We start from the raw sequence: 19,048 nt of genomic DNA, 5'->3' as shown, positions 1-19,048 counted from the left end.
CTAAAGAGGGATTTTGTTAATAATTTTCTTGTTCACTTAAAGGCTAAGAGAGTAAATAAATGTGAAATAAAAATCCTCACTGAGCTGATATCCTTAAATTTAAGACTGATAAATTATAGAGTGTATAATAATAGCTTAGAAAAATCCATCTCTCAGACCTGCAAAGCCTAAAGGACTGTAAGATACATGGCCATGCAGCAGGGATTCATGAAATGTCCCAGTTTTCCACTGAAAATAAACCCCCTCAACTTGGAAAGCAAGATGATACAAGCACATGGTCTGTTTTAGGCTGCCTTTACTAGCTAATTTCTTGCAAAAAGTGACTGGAAATGTCATCTCCTAGACAGGAGGAAAATATGCTAGTACAGGGATTTAAAAAAAATTATATATATAAATTTTTATATATAAATAAATAAAATAACCACCAGCACAAGGTAAATTACCATTTTTATGTCTCAAACCCCATGGCTGGAAGGATGGTCTGCACTGAGATCTTCTCCCTTCTGTGTAGTGGGGGTTTTGCAAGAGATTTTTGTGCTCATGTTCATGACTACACAGGTCCAAGGGAAGGCAAAGTTTGTCCTTTAACCCTTTTCCCCTTGTGCAAAGAGACTATCACAGACTATAGAGACTGCAGCCTGGATTGTATTGCTTATTAACTATGCCAAAAAGAGTAGCTTTCCTTGAATGGTAACGTTCCTGTATATCCACTTCTAAGCTGGTTTGTTTTGCAGGCCTGGATACTGGGAGGTGCAAATCGACTGGGCATGATGAGACTGAAGAAGCAGAGCTACATCTTCATAAATAAATACATCTCATAAACTCATGAGTCGTAACCACTGAACATGAGGAGCATTTTGTAGATATCTTTTTTTCTGCCAAGGCAGAATATTTTTTCCAAACATCACAAATTCCTCTGGCTGCTATGAGGAGACACAAACCATTCTGCAGTTGCCACCTGCGAATGGCAGAGACCCCCTCACCCCCATGAGGAAGGGGACAAACCAAGTTAATGGGAGTGCTGCAGGACAGGCACGGGTTCACTGAAGAGCAGAAAGGCCTTCTGTGATGCTCTGAATTATTTCTGGTTTTTTGTGAATCATTTTCTTTTAGGAAACAGCCCAAGCATTGCTATTCCCATTAAACAGCCAGGGGAGGGCAGCAGCTGCTGTTCGACTAGGAATGGATCCAAGCTGGATGCAGTCATGTTCCTCCTACCCACCCTCGAAAGCCACAGGTTTTTTCCATTCCAGAGCACAATGAAAGCACAGGGCACAAATGAAGGCTGAATTTCGTTTTAAAAGCACTCTTTGCTTTTGGAATTGGGATAGGGTTTATTTAATTCTTCACAGCTCTTAATCAAGTTGTTGTCTCCTTTCCCCCCTCCTTTCTTTGGCCCCTGTCACTGTATGGCAACAAAACACCTTTTTCCTCCACAGCCCCAGTGTCTGGAATAGTTTCTGTTTGCCTCATTAACTCCCTGCTCCCACAAACATCCCAGGACTGTCAGCAAAGCGCTCACTAATTTGTTTTCCAGCTCTGGAGCACATTCTTTTCCAAAGTATGAAGGTCAGGAAAGGAGGAGAGATCCAGCCTATGATTAAGGAAGGAAATACAGTTTGATTTCATTTCTGCATGAGAATTAATGATTTTCATTTCAACTAAAACCAGTTTGTAAATAGTTAAGGTACCCAAACAAAGTATGAAGGTGTCTGGATCAGAGGTACAGAGATGATTTATTATATAGAAGTGCAACCTTAAGCCGTCCTCACAATTATTTCATGAGTGATGGATATTTTAGGACAGTTCTAGATGGAGACTTGCTTTTAATACAACATTAATATCAATCAGCTGTTCTGGATCATGTCTTTCAGCATATAATATTTGGACTTGATGATCTTGGAGCTTTTCTCCACCTAAACCGTTCTATGATTCTATAAATTGAGTTAAAGTTTCTCTGTACTGGACCCATTGGCCATACAGATGGTGTAGGGGCTGGGAGTGTGCTTGGATCCATATCCACACTGATTTAAAAAAGAGTGGGATCCCGAGGTGGTATCTCAGGGATGTTTTTTTCTTACAATGTAACTGTAGTCTGGTGTTTGATTTTGTCACTCGGGTGTCCTGCTCATCCTTGGCCGGAATAAGCTGCTGATCCTGCCCTTCTCTTACAAAGGAGCCCAGACAACACTCCAACGCAGTCAAAGGTCCTGGCAGCTGTTCTTCCTACAGCTGGAAAGACAAATCCTTCATCAGGAGCCAGAACAGCCCATCCACGAGCCACTCATTCCTGGGGCAGAGATAGGATCTCTTGCTGCCACCCACACAGCCACTTTTATGTGAGGCTGAAATGAAGGTGTAGCAGCAGAACAAGCCCTCCCTCTGCTTTTACCACCTGCTTTACCTCCTGTTGCCTGTTTATGAAAGCTGGTGTTAGCATTCGTCATAATAACAATTATAATACCTTGCACTTCCCAAACAACCATCCATCTGCAGCACTCGAGCTGCTGGCAAACCTTTAATTAGATTGTGCCTCCCACCACCCCCAGGAAGGAGACAAACATTATCACATTTTTTCATTAGCACTGAGGCTGATGATGAACCTTCAGGGAGATGTTGCAGTTACAGCTGAGAGAAAAAGAACAAGAAAAAACCAAAAATACAAAATCAAATTCAATTCAGGGTTTAGCTTGAGGAGCTGGAGGGAGTTGCACACACTTCAGTCTTTTCCTAGGAGTAAGAAGGGGTATATTCCTAAAGAATTGAAATGGAATCACATCCATTTGTGCCCACAGTGATTTTAGCATGCATGGAGTTTCAGTGACCTGCTAGGGGATTTTGGGGGATTTGTTATCTTTTCTCCCAACTACCCGTCAGAGTTAAATCCTCGTTTTTCTCATGGGGATGGTTTACAAGAAACCTCCTTTCCACAACTGTTTAAGGCACTGAAAACTTCCTTCACTGTCTGCAACTTAACTTGCCCTTTTCAAAGAGGCTTTCTCTTTGGTCTTTACTCTTTACTGGCCCTTTATGGAAAAAGGCACGTTGATCCTCTGTGTAGATACTTTCCAGCTGGGTCTTGTTCTTCCCATCACTCTCCAGCTGCTGGACTCCTACTTCATCTTTCCCCACTTTCTCCAAGGTCTTGACTCCTACTGCTTGGGAAGCAGGTTCTTGCTCTTTGTGGTAGTGGTTTGTAAAGGTAGGTGTTGCAGAAAGGAAAACTGAGCTGAAAGAGGTCCTCTTCAGCAGATGGTGCTGCTGCAAAAAGGTATGGTTCTCATCCTGCATTATTTTCAGAGGTAGGTCTGTAAGGAAGAACTCCCATGAGTGCTGTGTTTCTCCCTATGCTTGGATTTAATATTGTAACAAGTTCCTAAGCTTAGGCTTGGGTGAAACTGCCATTTGTGGAAGCCCCTTTGCTACTGTGAGCTTCCCAGGACCCTTTTGCAGATGTACTCATCCCTGTTCCACCCATCCTGCTTCTCAGGCACTGCTGGAAGTGAGCAGTGATGGGTGTACAGCACAACCTCTTGTTTTCCTTCCTTCCTTCCTTCCTTCCTTCCTTCCTTCCTTCCTTCCTTCCTTCCTTCCTTCCTTCCTTCCTTCCTTCCTTCCTTCCTTCCTTCCTTCCTTCCTTCCTTCCTTCCTCCCTTCCTCCCTTCCTCCCTTCCTCCCTTCCTCCCTTCCTCCCTTCCTCCCTTCCTCCCTCTTGATATGAAGATAATGGGAATAAAAGGCTCCTGGCTATGGCTTGGTGGTTTTTCTGGCTGTGCTGGACCACAGCCCATCACCCTGGGGAGGCTGCTTTGCTTCTGTACTGCTCCAGCCTTGGGTTTCTGTGGGTCGCTGGCTCTGGTCAAGGCTGGTTCTGCAAGCTTGCTTGGGGTGGGTTTGGCAACACAAGTGAGAGAAATATACAACTTCCTAGGAGAACTGCTGGTTTGGGAATGTGGCTGTGCCAGGGTCGGGGGCTTGAGCAGGGCTCTGGGGTGATGCTGAATGTTTCTGCACCATCACCTCAATGTTTTGGAAGGACATGTGGCCTGAGGTATTTATTTGCCTGAAGCACTTGCACTGCTCATCTCTGCAATCATCAGTGGGATGGGCAGCAGCTTCAAGGTGGCTTGTGCCTGTCGTTGCGTGGTGAAGGGCAGCGTTGTTGTATTAGAGAGGAAAAGGAGTGGAAACAGGCTGCTGTGTCCTGTCTGCCCATCTTTTGGGGGAGAGAGGGCCATGGCCCACATTTCTCAGCTGCTGTGGGCTGGGAGGTGAAGCTCACAAAGGCTCTGCTCTGGTTTGTGAGCTTCTGGCCCAAAATCTCCTGTCCTCAGGCAACTTTTATAAGATTGGACTCCCTAAAAGGTTATCATGTCCCTGGCAGCCCAGTTCACAGACTTCCAGCAGAGCCCTGTCAGACCTTACTGCTGCCTTCTCTCTGCTTGGCTCTTTCCCCAGGCATCCCCAGCCCCATCCTAACAACTGAATACACATGGTTGCCATGGGAACAGGAATTGGCTGCTTATTCTGATTTTTGTGGCAAACTCCAGGAGAGTTGTTGGCTGTTTTTTTAATAGCAGACAGGAGGTGGCCCAGGTTGTGAAAGGTGGTTGACTCAGGGTGCTTTGAACTGGCCCACGGAATGTTCAGCTCCAAACATCCTGTCTGAGGGGCACCTCCCCGTGGTGGCTTCTCCCTTTATCTGCCTCTTCTGAGTAATAACCTCCTTGCTGACACATCTGGAGAGGGAGAAGGACAGGCAGGAGTCACAGGTAAACTCTCCCATCTGTACATTGGTGAGCAGCTGTGCCATGGCTGCTGGAACTTGAAAAGAAGGAACATGGGGAGAACATCCATGAGAGACAAGGGTTCATTGTGATGACAGCTGGGGGTGAGGCTGGTGGAAGTGGTGCTGATGGTGCCGGAAATCTCTGGCTTTAGCCATTTTTGGGGGGGATTATTGTGTTTTGGAGCTGCATGATAGCAGAGGATGGAAGTTTGTTCAGCCTGAAGAGGAGACAGCTCTGGGGAGCCCTTAGAGACCCTTCCAGTGCCTAGAGGAGCCCCAAGAAGCTGGAGAGGGACTCCTGGAGTGTCAGGACAGGGGGAATGGCTTCCCACTGCCAGAGGGCAGGGATAGATGGGATATTGGGAAGGAATTCTTCCTTGTGAGGAAGGTGAGGCCCTGGCACAGGCTGCCCAGGGAAGCTGTGGCTGCCCCTGGATCCCTGGAAATGTCCAAGGATGGAGGAGGAGTCGCAAAGAGAAGACCCTCCCAAATGTTTGTGGCCAGGTGCTGAGCTTGTCCTCTGCACACAAGCTGGCTGTACTGAAATGCTGATGGGTACTTGTAGGGAATGCTGGCGCATCCAGAGGGACAGCAGCAATCCCCTCCACTAGAGCAGGTGGGGTCAAAATCATGGATGGTGATGGATCTGGAGCTGCAATGGCTCCAGGGGAGAGCCTGGAAGCTGGGCAGGAATGCAGTCCTTCCCAAGCCAAGCCTGAGGAGGCTGTGAGCAGTCAGGCATGGCTCTGGAAGGACAGCAGGCAGTTCCCAGGGGCAATTGAGCAGGAGCATCACAGCCTGGAAGCTGTGGAGGGAGAAGGGCAGCTCAGGTAATAACTTCTATCTGCAGTCATATTTCAAGTGCTCTGACAGACAGAGCAGTTTCCAGGAGGAATAAATAACCTGGTGTCTCTGCTCTTTGCTGGCTGCCACTTCCTTGGAGCTAAATGAGCTTTTATGTGAGTGTGGGCTCCAAAGCTGGAGTGGGGAAAGCCACTGGGTCAGGGGTGTCAGGGGTTGGGCTTGTTGGGCTGGTGGAGGGGCTCTGTGAATGTGGGGGTTGTTTTTCTATGCTTCAAATATGTGAGCTGTGCAAGTGGACTGTTGCTTGGAAACGTCTGGTTTTGCTATAGAATAGTGGCTGTTTTATAAAAGGAGGTGGGATTTTTTTTTTTTTTTTTTTTTTTGGTGAGTGAGTGAGCTACATGCAAACTTCTGCTTGTCTATGGTGATTTGGGCCATCTCTGCTACAAGAGGGATGCCCCCAAGACATGACTGGATTCTTAGAAGTGTTAGAAGTGTTCAAGGCCAGGTTGGAAGGGGCTTGGAACAACCTGGTCTAGTAGGACATGTCCCTGCCCATGGCAGGGAGTTGTAAAGAGAGGATCTCTGGGATCTGTGGTGGCTGTTGAAGGGCTATTTCCAGTTGCTGGGAAGCAAAGGAGACTCGTGACAACTCCCCAAAGCCTTGCTGGATTGGGCTGCGGAGGGGTTGTGAAACAAGGGGGTCCCTGGTGCTGCAAGGAAGAGCGAGGCTGCTCTGCTGTGGAGAGGGATGGTCAGGGTAGGAGATTCCAGGGACATCTCTGAAACAGCAAGTTGGGTCTGCTGGTAACAGGGGGACATGGCAGGTGGATGTGGGATGACAGATGCCCAGGTTAATCCTGGATGCTGGCGTGGCTTGGAGCAGCCTCTGGGGCTGCAGGTGGGACACGTTTGTCATTTCTGGACTCTGGGATGTCTCTGCTCTCCTTCTCTCCTCCACTTCATCATGCCAAATTAATGTTCCTCACATGTCTCTCAATCAAGGTGTGCTCCAATTTCAGGCTGTTGCCCTTGCAGTCACAAGTAGGACAATGGTAAAATTTGGTTATGCATCATGCAGTTGTGCTATGCTTAAATGTGCTTTGTTGTTAGACACTTCAGATGTAGATGTCTGTGCAAGGATGAGAAGTGTCCTGGCTGGAGTGCCCAGGGTATAATCAAGAAAGATGTGGGTTCTCCTGGGGCATCAACCACCTCACCCTAATGCAAGCACCCCAAATAGAGCAGAGAGCCATCTGTGATTTCCAGCTCCTGGATGGGTCATTTCTCACCTACCTGAAAGGCTGTTTAGTAATTTCCACCCTGAAAGGAAACCTTAGCATAGATTTGAGCCTTTCCCAGATTGCCTGTGTCCCAGAGATGCAAAGGATGATGATGGTTTCTACATTCCAATCCTGCGTTTGCCACACAGAGCTGAGCCAGTCTGACCCATGCCAGCTTTGCAGCCATAACCTGACCTGGAACATCTTGCAGAGCTCTCCCTCACCTCAGGCACTTGCCATGCCACATCCTACCCTTGTTTTGCAGTGCCTAATTACTTTCTAGTGTGGGAGGACTCGGAGAACGTGCTGGAGTTGTTCATCCAGCCTTTGTGATTTGCTTTGGTATTTATAAACACAGTGAGGATGTGATCTGTGATGCAAGGGCAGGTCGGTGTGGAAGCATTGGAATGAGTAATGCCTTCCTCTGTGCACATCCGAGCTACAGAAAAGGACCGGAAAGCCCATGAGGAGGAGAAAAGTGAGTCCTCCTTAGGTGGTAGAAGCTTACAGAGAGCAAGGAGCTCGAGAGGTCTTTCTGGAGGAAACAAGACCATCCCCAGGTAAAACAATGCTAGAAACACTTTGATCATTATTTACTCCTTTCTATACTCGCTACACTGGGATTTTTCTAAGGAATCTTGTTATGGCTGAAATACTTTGCAGGATATAAATTTGCTGTACCTTTGCTCCTCTCCATCCTACTTGGTTGGTACTCTGGCATTGGTCTGACTTAGTCAAGGCTTTCTTTATGCTTATTCCTATGGAGAGGAAATCTCTTATGTCAAATCACCACTTGTGTGCCACACAAAGGTTGTGTGGAATACGCATAAGGCTCTTTTTCCAAATGTTAATGGTTCCTGGGTTGCTACCTCCTGCACAGCCCGGAAAAGCCTTCACTGGCTGGAGCTCCTAATCCAGTACTGGATTCACACCCTGGTAATTGCCTAGTTTGGAGCGAGTTTATGGTCTAAGGAAATAATTGTCATGTTGTTTTTTATTGGTAAAAACTTTGTTGTGCTTCCTCTTCTAATTGCTGTTACGCTTTCTTGGGCACTACTGTATTGTTTTCTGGCATGAAGTTCTGTTGATTTTATATGCAGCCACATAAATACATACATACACACATATACACAGAGGTGCACAGTGGCAGTTTCCCTGTGCTGATATCCCATTTCTGGTATTCCCTGTTTGCACCTGAGCCATGTGCACCTACTCTGTCGTGATGTGGATCCCTGGGGATGCTGAGCAGCCCAACAACTCCCTTGGGGATGCTTTTGGTTGGTCCTCAGGCACTGTTTGTCCTTGCAGGTCCAGAGAATGAGCCCGATGCCAACAACTTTTTTGGGCAGTGCCCTCCGGGGCACTTTCTTCTTCGCCTTTGGCCTGTGGTGGTCGGTGAGGTACCCCCTGAAGTACCTCAGGAGGAAAGGGGGTGCTGAGGGCCAGCCGGGCCGTGGGCACACGGAGGTCTTCGAAGGCGCGGTCAAAGCTTTCTTTGCTCTAGTAGGTAAGAGAGGGTGATGATGAGTCTGTGCCCCAATATCTACTAGCACAGCATCTACTCTTCCACAACACTGGGCCTGTTTTAGTGGGACTTAGGGACATGCTTGTGGCACACCCTGGGACAAGGAGCTTGCTGTCATTCTCCTGGGCAAACACCAGCAAAGGAATTTTACAGCTCCACACCTGCAAAGAAACATTCCCTCAGGCTTGTAATTTCTCCATGTATAAGGAAAAGTGACCTTTTCTGTCTTTGTCCAGGGATACTGGTGGAGCAGTTTGTCCCCACTGGTCCCCACCTGCAGCTGTACAGCCCCAAGACGCACAGCTGGACTGACCTCACCCACTGGCACTACTCCACCATCTACCTCTTCTTCCTCCTCTCCGGCATCACAGACATGGTCTCTCACTCCCCACTCAAGCTACCCCCTGGCTTGGACCGGCTCTCGCTGTCCCTGGCTCTACTTGTGGAAGGTGAATTGTACCTGGTGCTAGGGGAAGACACAGAATAAGGAATTGCTGCAGTGCTCATGGGTCTGACAGCTCCTGGTCAGTCTGGGGCCAAAAAGGCAGACCTGGAGGGGGTGTGGATGGACGATGACACTGGCTTTGTGACAGTCACCCCCCCCTCCCTGCTCCTCCTAAATGTGGATCCAATCATAGCTGGATGCCACAGGGGATGCTTGAGGGATCTGTGCTGCTCCTGGTGGCCAGCAGCTCTCTCACTCTGAAGTTACAAAAAGGTGTCATCCCCCCACCTTGTTTGGATGCAGAGGGACAGATACAAAGCTCCCCACCATCTTTTGAGCTCAAGGTGCCCATCCCTGTGCTTCTCCCGCAGCCCTGGCTGGGACATAGGGATCTCCCCAGGTAAAGGGGCTCAGAGACTTCCACAGATACAGGGGTTCCTCAGGAGCAGAACTGAGACAGTGCTGGGGCTGCCTGGTAATAGCAGAGGGAAGGTGGTGACAGCAGCTGGTAGCTCTCTGGTTCTTTTCCCCAAGGTAGATCACGGCAAGGCCTGAAGCCTAAGAGTGAGTTTTCAGATGATTTTTAAGAGAAAAACCCCAGAGTGTCCTTTGCTAAGACAGGGTGGATTTTGGCAGGTTTGCTCTTCTGTTTCCGTGACTACAGTGATGCTGTGCTGGACCAGCACCTCCACTCCCTGCTGGCCATGGCTATCTTTGCTGGAGCCCTCTGTGCTCTCCTAGAGGTGTTCCACCGAGACCATATCATCCTGGAGACATTCAGGACCAGCTCCTTCCTTCTCCAGGGCTCTTGGCTTTGGCAGGTCAGTGTCTATCCAGCATTCTCCTCAGATCTTTGCACCCAGGAAGGTGCTTGGAGTGGGGTTGCCCCTGTAGGCACATCTGTTGGGGTTAAACTTCTAGGCTGTTCAAATAGCTTTGTAAATAAGAAGAGGAAATGAGGCTCAGTGCCAGAGCTGCCATCGTGAAGTGCATGTGTAATGTAGCAGCATGGACAGACCTGGAAATGAATGGAAAATGGAAATTGGAGCCCACAGGGGAAGGAAACCACAATCATGGATTTTTATTAATTTTATTAGGTCCATTTTCTTCCTCTGTTTGTTCCAAGTAACTGGAAACATCTGGAAATCTCTCATGCAATCTCCCATCTTTTGGTCCAGGGGGAAATGCACAGACTGGCAATGTCACTTTTTGGATGGCACCCTTTTCCTGGATGCTGGGCTTGCACTGCAAGCCCTAAGGATTATCTGCAGAGAATCCATCCCCTCCTGACACCCTTGTGTCAGTGGTTGGGGAAGCTAAGGGCAGTGTCTCAGGTGTTACTTGGGGTTACAGTCAGCTGCAGCAGGTAGGCTAAAATCAGGAGGAAAACAGGAGGGATGTGCTGAAGTCTGACTTCTCTTTCATCTGTGACCAGATTGGGTTTGTGTTGTCCCCTCCGTGGGGAGGACCAGGCTGGGACCAGAGAGACTCCAGCAACCTCTTGTTCCTCACCATGTGTTTCTGCTGGCACTACTTGGGTGCTCTCGCCATTGTGGCCGCCAACGCTGCTGCATCCCGCTGGTATGAGGGGTTCTGGCACAGTGCATGGGCTGGGTGGCCAAGAGCAGTACCCAGATCCAACAGTGGGCTGGGAAATCCATGCACCAGTGTGTCATGGGATAAGGAGTGTGGGTGTCTATATGTATACAAGCATGGCTTGGCTGGAAAGGGTGGGCTCTGTGCTACCACAGAGCAGCCTTTCCAAGCAGGGTAGGGTGAGCCAGTGGGTCTCACTACTCACAAGTCCTTGACCATTGTCACTGTCTCTCCTGCAGCTGCAATGAGTCCTGCCAGCTGAAATTTGGGGACATTGACGTGGAGTTGGACTGTGGCTTGTGCCTCCACAGAGGGAAGAAGAGCTCCGGTGGTGCCTTGCTGCCAGAGAGCAGCTTGGATGACAAATGAGGCAGTGGTGGGCATGGAAATTTCTTCCCTGATGGTTTAGAGCTCTTGAGATGAAATTTTTAATTAGTCTTGATAAATTACAGCAGCACTTGACAATGGAGCATCAGAAGTAGGAGGCAGGACCCTGAGGCAGAGCATGACAGGAGATGCCAAATCTTTCCTTGTGCATCCCTTTGGTAGCCACGAGTTCTTAATTCTCTGAGCTGCAGCTCAGGCTGCAGACTGCAGGACTAGTTTGCTGTTGGAGTCCAACTGGAGTGGCAAATCAGACTATTTTTCCTAACATTTCCCTTCTTCTTCCTCAGAAGGGAGCCAAGCCAGAATTCAAAGCTCCTGGTGGCTGTCATTCCCTCTGGTGTTAATGGAGAGGGTTTTGTACTAAGCTGAATGTACAGACTATCTGTGATCACCAATAAAGTGCTTTAACACATCTCCTCCATGGATCTCTTGAACACCTTGCTGCAGGCTAAGGCAATGTTGGCTTCAAAATGGTTTAGGCAGTGGAGGAAATATCTGAGGGGTGGGACTGTGTATGATTTAATGTGGATAAATCTGCCCAGGGAAGGAGGGGTGGCCAGTGGATGGAAGGTAGCTGCTCTCCTTCTTGTTTATCATCAGAAGCTGAGTTAGGCACATGAGCCAGGGGTTTGGTGTTCCTGGGAGATGGGATGTTTGCTGGGCAGGGGGCTCGGCTGAGAGACCCTTGAAGCAAAATGATGGTTTCAGCTGGCTGGGGGTGGGTGTATGGATGGTCTTGGGAAGTGTCTGAGAGCCCTGCAGTGATTTCAATTTTTCTCCAACACCTTTATTCCATCCTTGGAGCTAGTCACTTCCAAAGAAAATCTTCCAGTTAGGGGGTATCTGCCTTGCTGTTGGAGTCTCCTTTTGTTTGCAGCAGAACAGTGTGGGGAGATCCTTCCTGAGGGGAGATGGAGAACAAAACTGAATGTAAAAGATATCATTAGGAGGATTAGTGAAAGAACATCACTAATCATCATCCAAAAGTTAATAATCAACATCTAAAATGTTTGTGCCATGGCTGAGGGCTGGGCTGGGTGAACAGGGGAGCACCAGCAGCATTGATTTTATTATCTTCCAACACCTTTACTGTATTCCCCTAAGAAATGCAAGAGCCAGTTTAGTCTGAACACATCCCTGATGTGCTGCACAGTCTGGGAGGAAAGAAAAATTCCTCCCGCCTCAGACCAGTTGCTATTGCCAGCCCCATGGGAACTCCCTGGAAGAGTGAGTACTGCCTATTTAATTTTTAATTTTGCATTTTATTTTTATTTTTGTATTTTATTTTTGGTTTTTTGTTTTGTTTTGGGGTTTTGGGGTTTTTTTTTGTATTTTATTCTTATATTTTCTCCTTTTGGAGCAGGGCTGGAAGAAGACCAATGCTTTGTGTCCAGAAAAAAGCCTTGAGGAGCAGAGAAAACCAAGTAAGTGCAGTACTTTGGGCTCCCACGTTTGTCAACCACACACCGAGGATGAAGCAGGCTGCCCTCCTGAGCAATGGTCTCTCCAGAACCTGGTTGCCTTTAAGTTGGACTGGTGTGGATCTCCAGTACTGTAGTGAGAGCTTGCATTGTGCTCCATGGAGGTGATGTGCTCCCATTGTTAATAATCCTCCTGGGACTAGAAGTGGGGTCATTGTGTCAAGTTGTTATAGACTGGCTGCCACTAATGGGAAGCGCATTGCAGAGGTTGCAACCTGGTGTACTGAGCTTGGATTGAAAAGAAGGGGATAAACAATCTCTTTCCCCTTTGATCAACTGATGTTACTTTTTTCCTGGGGTTTTTTTCTGCCCAAATGTTATCTTTGCAGTGCTGAATCTCTTACTGAGTGTTTTGCTGCATAAAATGTTGGGGGTTTTTGGTGATGTTTCTTCTTTCTTTGAATAAATATAAGTAAGAGCAAATAGTAATCATCGTGCTGTCTGTTTTGACGGGTTCAGTGGGATCACACTCCAAGCCCAAGAAGATCTCTTTGAGCAGAGCAGCCAAAATTACCTGTTACCATGTTAGGTGATAGAGCTACCCCATATTTGATACGTGACTAATGTTCATTATGTCAATAAAGTAGAAAGAAGACATGAGGTTGTTGAGGCTGTGGATGTGTTTGTTGTACAGTTCCCAGCTAGCCTGGGTATGGGATTGATATTTCCTGTAACATCTCTCCCAGTGAAGCCTGAAGGGAATAAAACTCATTGAATAGAGAGTCAGCCCATGGCAGGGGGCTGGAATGAGATGACCTTTCAACCCAAACCATTCTGGAATTCCATGACTAGACAAGATTCAAGTGATCAGTAAAGACCCCAATGTCCACCCAAAGTGTTGCTAGTCATGTGCTGTGGACACAGGCGACCCTGAAATAGGTGGGAGGTGGACACATGTTTCATTGCAGTCCCTGCCTCTCCAAGGCCGGTTAGGATGTGTGCCTATGGGAGTTTAATTACAGGGGATCTCATTATTTATCATACACAGACCTGGCAGATGCTGTTCCTGTTATTTTTCGTCAGAACATTCAATTCCTTGTGTAGCTCCTGGTCTGTCTGCACTGTTAGTCCCCAGGGAGATGTAGAGATGTGGATGATTTTCTTTTTCCATGGTCTGTGGGCTGTGATTTCCTGAAAAATACCTTGGCCAGAAAGCAATGCTGTGTGTCTTTGTTGTTTCACACATTGTTAAGCTTTAAATGATGCTACTCAAACCAGGATTTAAGGTAATTCTCACCTGCATTTTACCCTTTTTTTTGCCTATTGGCACACAGAAGCACCAAGACTGGTGGTTTTGATGACAAATATTCCCTGCTACATAGTTAAATTTGGAGAATTTTTTGAGGTATCCAGAACACACATGCTGAAGTGTTTGGAAGGAACAGGGACCTTTGCACTTTCAGATTGAATTCACAAGTTTTCTCACAGCAAGGGTTGGGAGAATGTCATAGTAAGTTTTCCCATTTCCACAAATCCTCTGCTGCTGGTAAATGTCAGGAACAGGATTTTGCACCGGAGGAACTGACCATAGAAGCCTTTGGGGGATGGCTGGGTGTAATCTGGGTATCCTCTTGCCTCAGCCAGAGAGAAGAGAAACTTCTTGAGTCCGTATGGAAAAGTGCTGCTGGATGAGCTGAGGTGCTTTACAAACCCTCAGTATTCAGATCTGTATGCAAAACCTTTTATTGTTATTGCTGAGAGATTTGCTGGAGATTCATGGCTTTAGGAGGAGTTGAAATTAGCTCTTTAAGCGCCACTAAAATCTATTCTTCCAGCTTAATTATTACACTTAGCTTCCAAACTTAATGCAATTGCTGTTCAGAGAACAATCGGATTTTCTAGGTCGCTTATCTCTTCCAGAACTTAAAATTTTCCATTACTTTTGTCCTTTTTTATAAATCTTAATGTGTTTCTTGCCTATTAACTCAAGTGATTAAAGAAACAACAGTCAGCAGTACATGGTTATTTTCCTCTGAGGATGCACAACCTGGATCTCATCCAAGGCTGTGGTGAGGCTGCATCTCGAATAGTGATCAGGTTTGGGTCCCTCCCTACAAGGAAGACATCGTGGCGCTGGAGCTTGGAGAAGGGAACAGAACTGGAGAAGTGCTGCCAAGGAGGGGGAAGTGTTCCAGCTCTGGCTGGAGTAGTTTTCTTGGGAGGCTGGAGGTTCTTGAATGTGTCTGGGTGGTGATCATGAAGTGTTAGGTGGAGAGGAGGCTGCTCCTGCTTCAAGGATGCTCTGGGTTCCAGCAAGAGTTACACAGTGTTACAGGGGTGATAAACCCATTGTTAATTGTTAATGTGTTTCCACTGTACTTCATGAAACTTCAGACCAGCACACAGTTTGATGAATGCATGTGTATAAAGAGATGCTCAATATAATGAATCTTAAGTGTTAGAGTGGCCTTATTAAAAAATACACAGTTTTCCCCTGGGTGTAACATCTCTGGAGTCTCATAGTGCTCACATCACTCACCTCTTTCCTGACATGTCTATGAATTTCTGGGAGGTGGTTCTTTTCCCAGCACTGCTTTGAAGATAGATACCAGTGACTGTGTTTTGTGGCGGGAAACAAAATTTAAAAATCCAGGTGTACCAATGTGTTTCACCAAAAAAATTGCCCTGTTTATTAACCTTAATAATATTTATTTTCCCTGCAGGCTATGGGAAGGTTCATGAATTGTGTGAGTTCTGAGGCTGGTGGTAGGATGCCTCATTGTGCCCCATTTCTACTGGTTCTGTGAGGTGTTTGGAGTTCACTAGGAGCATCCTTTTCAGTACAGTGGATTCTGGTGAGATGGTTATTACACATCCTACTGATTTTCAGAAAGCAACATGGAAACACCTTTGAGGCAACTATTTAAATCTGGTGAACCTTTTGTCCTCAGGACACCTCAGCAAACCTGAGCTCTTCTCTGGGCTCTTCAACTGCAACAGCAGCCAGGCTCTCTCTGCCTTCTTGCCTCAGTTTAAAGTTTGATCTAAAGATAAAGAAAGGTTTTTCTAATGCTTAATATCATAACCCAATACTTTCCTTTGGTTTGATTGTGTGCGCTGGGTAGAGATACCCACATATGGTGATATTGTGGTGGGGGCGTGAGTAACCTGGATTAAAAGATTAATTACCTGGATTTGAACCATGAGCTGCCAGAACTACTTGAAAACCTAGCTGAAGCTATCAGTAGTGCAGCAAAACCTAGAAAAGCTGCTCTCCAGAGCTGATGTTGGGATTCTGAAAGAACAGCAGTTGCCTCTTGGTCACCTTCCCATACTGATTAGTTCAATTGGCCCTTGTTTCTCAGGGTTATGCTGTTGGGAAATAAAGTATGTAGCTCTTGCACTGATGTGTGAGTGTAGTAGAGAGGTGTTATTTGAATCTATCAAATAACATAATTTTTATTTGATTTGCAGCATATTTGTGAATCATCTGTTCTGCTGACCTGATGTGTTTCCCTACAATGTGTTATGAGTGCTCCATCAGTTGCTCCATCACCTGCCGAGTGCTGCCACTGCCATGAAAGGGTGGAAAAAATGTCCTTTCTTGCTGGGTTTAGCTGGCTCTTTTTTTCCCCCTGTGGGCTGCTGGCATCTGATGAACATGGTGCAGCTCTTGTTTCCTCCTTTGTTTCTTCCTCACTAGGAGGCTCTATTGTCACAATGGACAAAACCTAACTAATTCTGCAATTTATCAGAATAAAAATTCTACCTGCTCAAGCTGTGGCACAGCTCCTGTGAGAGCTGGGTCTTAACTATACCTTGGGCCCCAGCAGTGTCACAGAAAGGAGAAATTTTTATTCTTAAACTATATCAGTTTCACATTTACTTATTCTGAAATTCAAAGTATTTGTTTTAGATTGTGTAATGTTCTACACAGGGTCAGGAGTTTGAGTTTTTCTGGCTTTAAAGAGAGTTTTAGTTGGGTTTAAAAGAGGAGATTTGGGGTTTAAAAGAGGGGGCTCGGGGTTTAAAAGAGAGAGTTTTTTAGGTTTAAGAAGTTTTTGTATTGTGCTGTAGTTCTGCTTTAACCTAATCTTGTATCAAACATTTTTGTTACCGAAGCCTTTGGAAGTTGGGACCAGAAAAGAGGAGTTGGCCCAAAATCCTTTTATTTCCTAGGGATCCAATAAAAAATGGAAAATGCTCAGCTGCTGGTTTTAATTACTGACTTAAGGAAAACTAAGTTACTGTGTACAATACTGTGTACAGTCTGAGTTTCCTGATGTTCTGTACCAAATTCCAGGTAAAATTTGGATTTAAATGGCAAAATAAGAACTGGAGATGCAGTTCCCAGCTTCACTCGTGAAGGCAAAGCTGTAGAGTTTAATTAACCAATTGGTTAATTAAATTATCAGTTCAGCACATGGATTACTTGACTGAGCTTCTGCAGAAACCAGTTTCATATTTTAGACCAGCTTTAACAGTAGAGCTGGAGCCGCAGAGCTCAGACAGCACTGGATGTGTAAACATGACTGTAAAGCTGTTTTGTGGGCAAAGAAATTCCTGTTCTTCTTTGGGTAGAGAATGTTTGTTCTGTGTTTTGTGTTTAAATAGAAGAGGAGAAGCTTCACAATAAAAGATGATTTAGACCAAGTGCATGGGATCTTTGTTCAAGCAAAACGCAACACCCTTAAAATAATTTAAAAATTAAATGTAAAACTAAAGTAATTTTTGATTTACTTTTAGTTTTTGTTTTAAGCTTTGCTTACTTTTGTTTTCACTTATTGTTATTGTCCTGGTTTGAAAAGGAAGTGAGTTTTTTGGGATGCCATGGTCAAACCAATAGGTGCTCAGATTCAAATATTGGCACCTGGTGTGGCCACTGAGGACATGGATACACCTCTGAGAACACAGGGGTTTAAAAGCAGAGAACTCCCAGGGGAAGCTCTCTTGGGTTCTGGAGGTGAAAGAGGTCAGAGCTGCCCTGCCCGGCTGCGGGCTGGCAGGGGAGGGGAAGCCATGCGGCCGGGTGAGGTAGGCCGGGCCTTGGACAGAGAGGGGAGGTGAAGGCCCCTGCAGGATCGAAGGGTGGAGGAGCACTGAGAGGCATCGGGCAGTTCCCTGCCCCCTCCCCCCAGGAGAGACAGAGAGAGAGGGAGAGAGAATGAGAGAGAGAGAGTGCCAGTGCCTGTGCCTGTGCTTGTGCACCTTGAAATTTGATAGCACGGCTGGCCAAGAAGGAGAAGGGGTTGGGAGGGCGGGGCGGGGTGCAGCGAGAAGGTGCCCGGCAGGGCAGCGTTGGAGTTCTGGACAGGCAGAGCCTGAGATTTTTAACCCTTTTCTTGGATGATGGAAACCTTTCAAATAATAATCCTCCTGGAGTTGAATGAGAATAGAGATAGAGATAAGAGGAAATGGGCCACGAGAGAAGTTGAGAAGAATCTTAGGTGGGAGGAGATGATGGAGTGGCCTTTGACTGGACTTTTCTTGTATAGCCATGGACAGAACCATTTTTCCTGTGACACAGAGACTGCATTTAGGGGGAGGCAATGGCTTGGAGCCAAGAGAGTGCAGTGATGTTATGTGAAGGAGCAGCTTGAACAGAGATGGTGGGTGAGGAGGGTGGTGGTGACCTCTGTCTTCAGAGAAGAAGATCTCTGTTCTCGAGACCCGTCCGCCCCAGGGGGTGAATCTGGGGGGCACAGGTGTCCCAAAAGTGAGAGACTGTGCTTTTTTTGGAACTGGGCAAAGCATCCTTAAAATGGGAACTCTAGAAGCAGCTCTGGTCCATGCACAGTGGTGAGAGCATTGGGCATGGAAGGAAGATGTCATGATGGCAAATGATCTCCGGGCAGTGCCATGTGTGACATGGAAACACAAAAGGTCTCAACTGTGTTTCCAGGGGGAAGCCTATGGTACAAGAGGGACTCCTCTCTTCTTGATGAACTGAGAGTTGATTACCTAAAGGGTGGTGATAGACTGAGAGTCGGTGATCTGAGGGGTGGTAACTGGATTGAGAATCTAAGGTTCTATTTCGTGTGGTGCTGGAAATTGGGAGGAGGAGGAGGAATGTTTTTGGAAGGTTTTCATTCTGAGTTCTGTGTGTTTCTTTTATATATTGTAAGTTAATAAAGTTTTTTTTTCCTTTATTTTTAAGTTGGAGCCTGCTTTGCCCTATTTCTGGTCACACCTCACAGCAGACACTAGGGAGAATATATTTTCATGGGGGCACTGGCATTGTGCCAGCGTCAAATCAAGACAGTTATTTACTTTAATTTTCACCTTTTTATTTTTGGGGTTTTTTCAGTTATTTTTGTATTCACTTCTACTTTTTATTTTTAAAATTTTTCATTTAAAATATATATTTAAATATTATTATATTTGTATAATAAATAATAATATATTTATATAATAAATAATATTATTATTTAATTAAATAATATTAGTTTTATACAATAAAGATATAAATAATAATTATATAATAAATAATAAAAATATATTTAAATATTAAAGAAAAAAATCCTAACACCACCAGGTCCCCCCCGACTTGTTTCACCCCAGCCAAAATCCAAAGCACTGAGAAAGATTCTGCCCTGGTGTTTACTACTGTAAAAATGAAAATTGCAGCTCCCCCATCCCCTAGAGTTTATACATTCAAAAAAAAGGTCCCCCCCCAGGAGAAGAAGTAACACACCAACTACCTGGAAGTGTGGTCCTCTAGTTTATTAGACATCCAAAAACACAGAATATCAAAAATTCTTTCAAATGAGCCAAAATCTGGGTCCTTAATTGTAGAGA

The 19,048-nt window shown here is 46.0% G+C and overlaps 1 protein-coding gene across 3 annotated transcripts; it reads left to right on the top strand.

Annotated features, from left to right (window-relative positions):
• Positions 1–4,015: 4,015 nt before the first annotated feature.
• On the top strand, positions 4,016–11,241 carry LOC129129598 (transmembrane protein 45B-like). Of its 3 annotated transcripts, none has more exons than XM_077189994.1 (6): positions 4,797–5,405; positions 7,322–7,436; positions 8,185–8,383; positions 8,638–8,850; positions 9,483–9,667; positions 10,282–11,241. In XM_077189994.1, exons 3-6 carry the CDS (start codon positions 8,194–8,196, stop codon positions 10,618–10,620), a joined length of 927 nt encoding a protein of 308 aa, XP_077046109.1. In that variant the 5' UTR covers positions 4,797–5,405; positions 7,322–7,436; positions 8,185–8,193; the 3' UTR covers positions 10,621–11,241. The 3 variants fall into 3 exon arrangements, with proteins under 3 accessions (XP_077046110.1, XP_077046109.1, XP_054503519.1); XM_054647544.2 differs by lacking the exon at positions 4,797–5,405 and having other exon boundaries at positions 5,985–7,436; positions 10,282–10,427; positions 10,682–11,241; XM_077189995.1 differs by lacking the exons at positions 4,797–5,405; positions 7,322–7,436 and adding an exon at positions 4,016–4,772.
• The last annotated feature ends 7,807 nt before the right edge of the window (positions 11,242–19,048 follow it).

This window comes from Agelaius phoeniceus, chromosome 23 (assembly GCF_051311805.1).
Source record: "Agelaius phoeniceus isolate bAgePho1 chromosome 23, bAgePho1.hap1, whole genome shotgun sequence".
Lineage (NCBI taxonomy): Eukaryota > Metazoa > Chordata > Aves > Passeriformes > Icteridae > Agelaius > Agelaius phoeniceus.
The sequence above is the reverse complement of the archived record's forward strand: the minus strand, read 5'-3'. Positions and strand labels throughout refer to the sequence as shown.

Bases quoted from the DNA above. Each gene is read 5' to 3' on its own strand.
- LOC129129598 (XM_077189995.1), top strand. From the start codon at position 8,194: ATGAGCCCGATGCCAACAACTTTTTTGGGCAGTGCCCTCCGGGGCACT. The intron at 8,384-8,637 runs GTAAGAGAGGGT...GTCTTTGTCCAG, and splicing joins AGCTTTCTTTGCTCTAGTAG to GGATACTGGTGGAGCAGTTT. The intron at 8,851-9,482 runs GTGAATTGTACC...GGATTTTGGCAG, and splicing joins CCTGGCTCTACTTGTGGAAG to GTTTGCTCTTCTGTTTCCGT.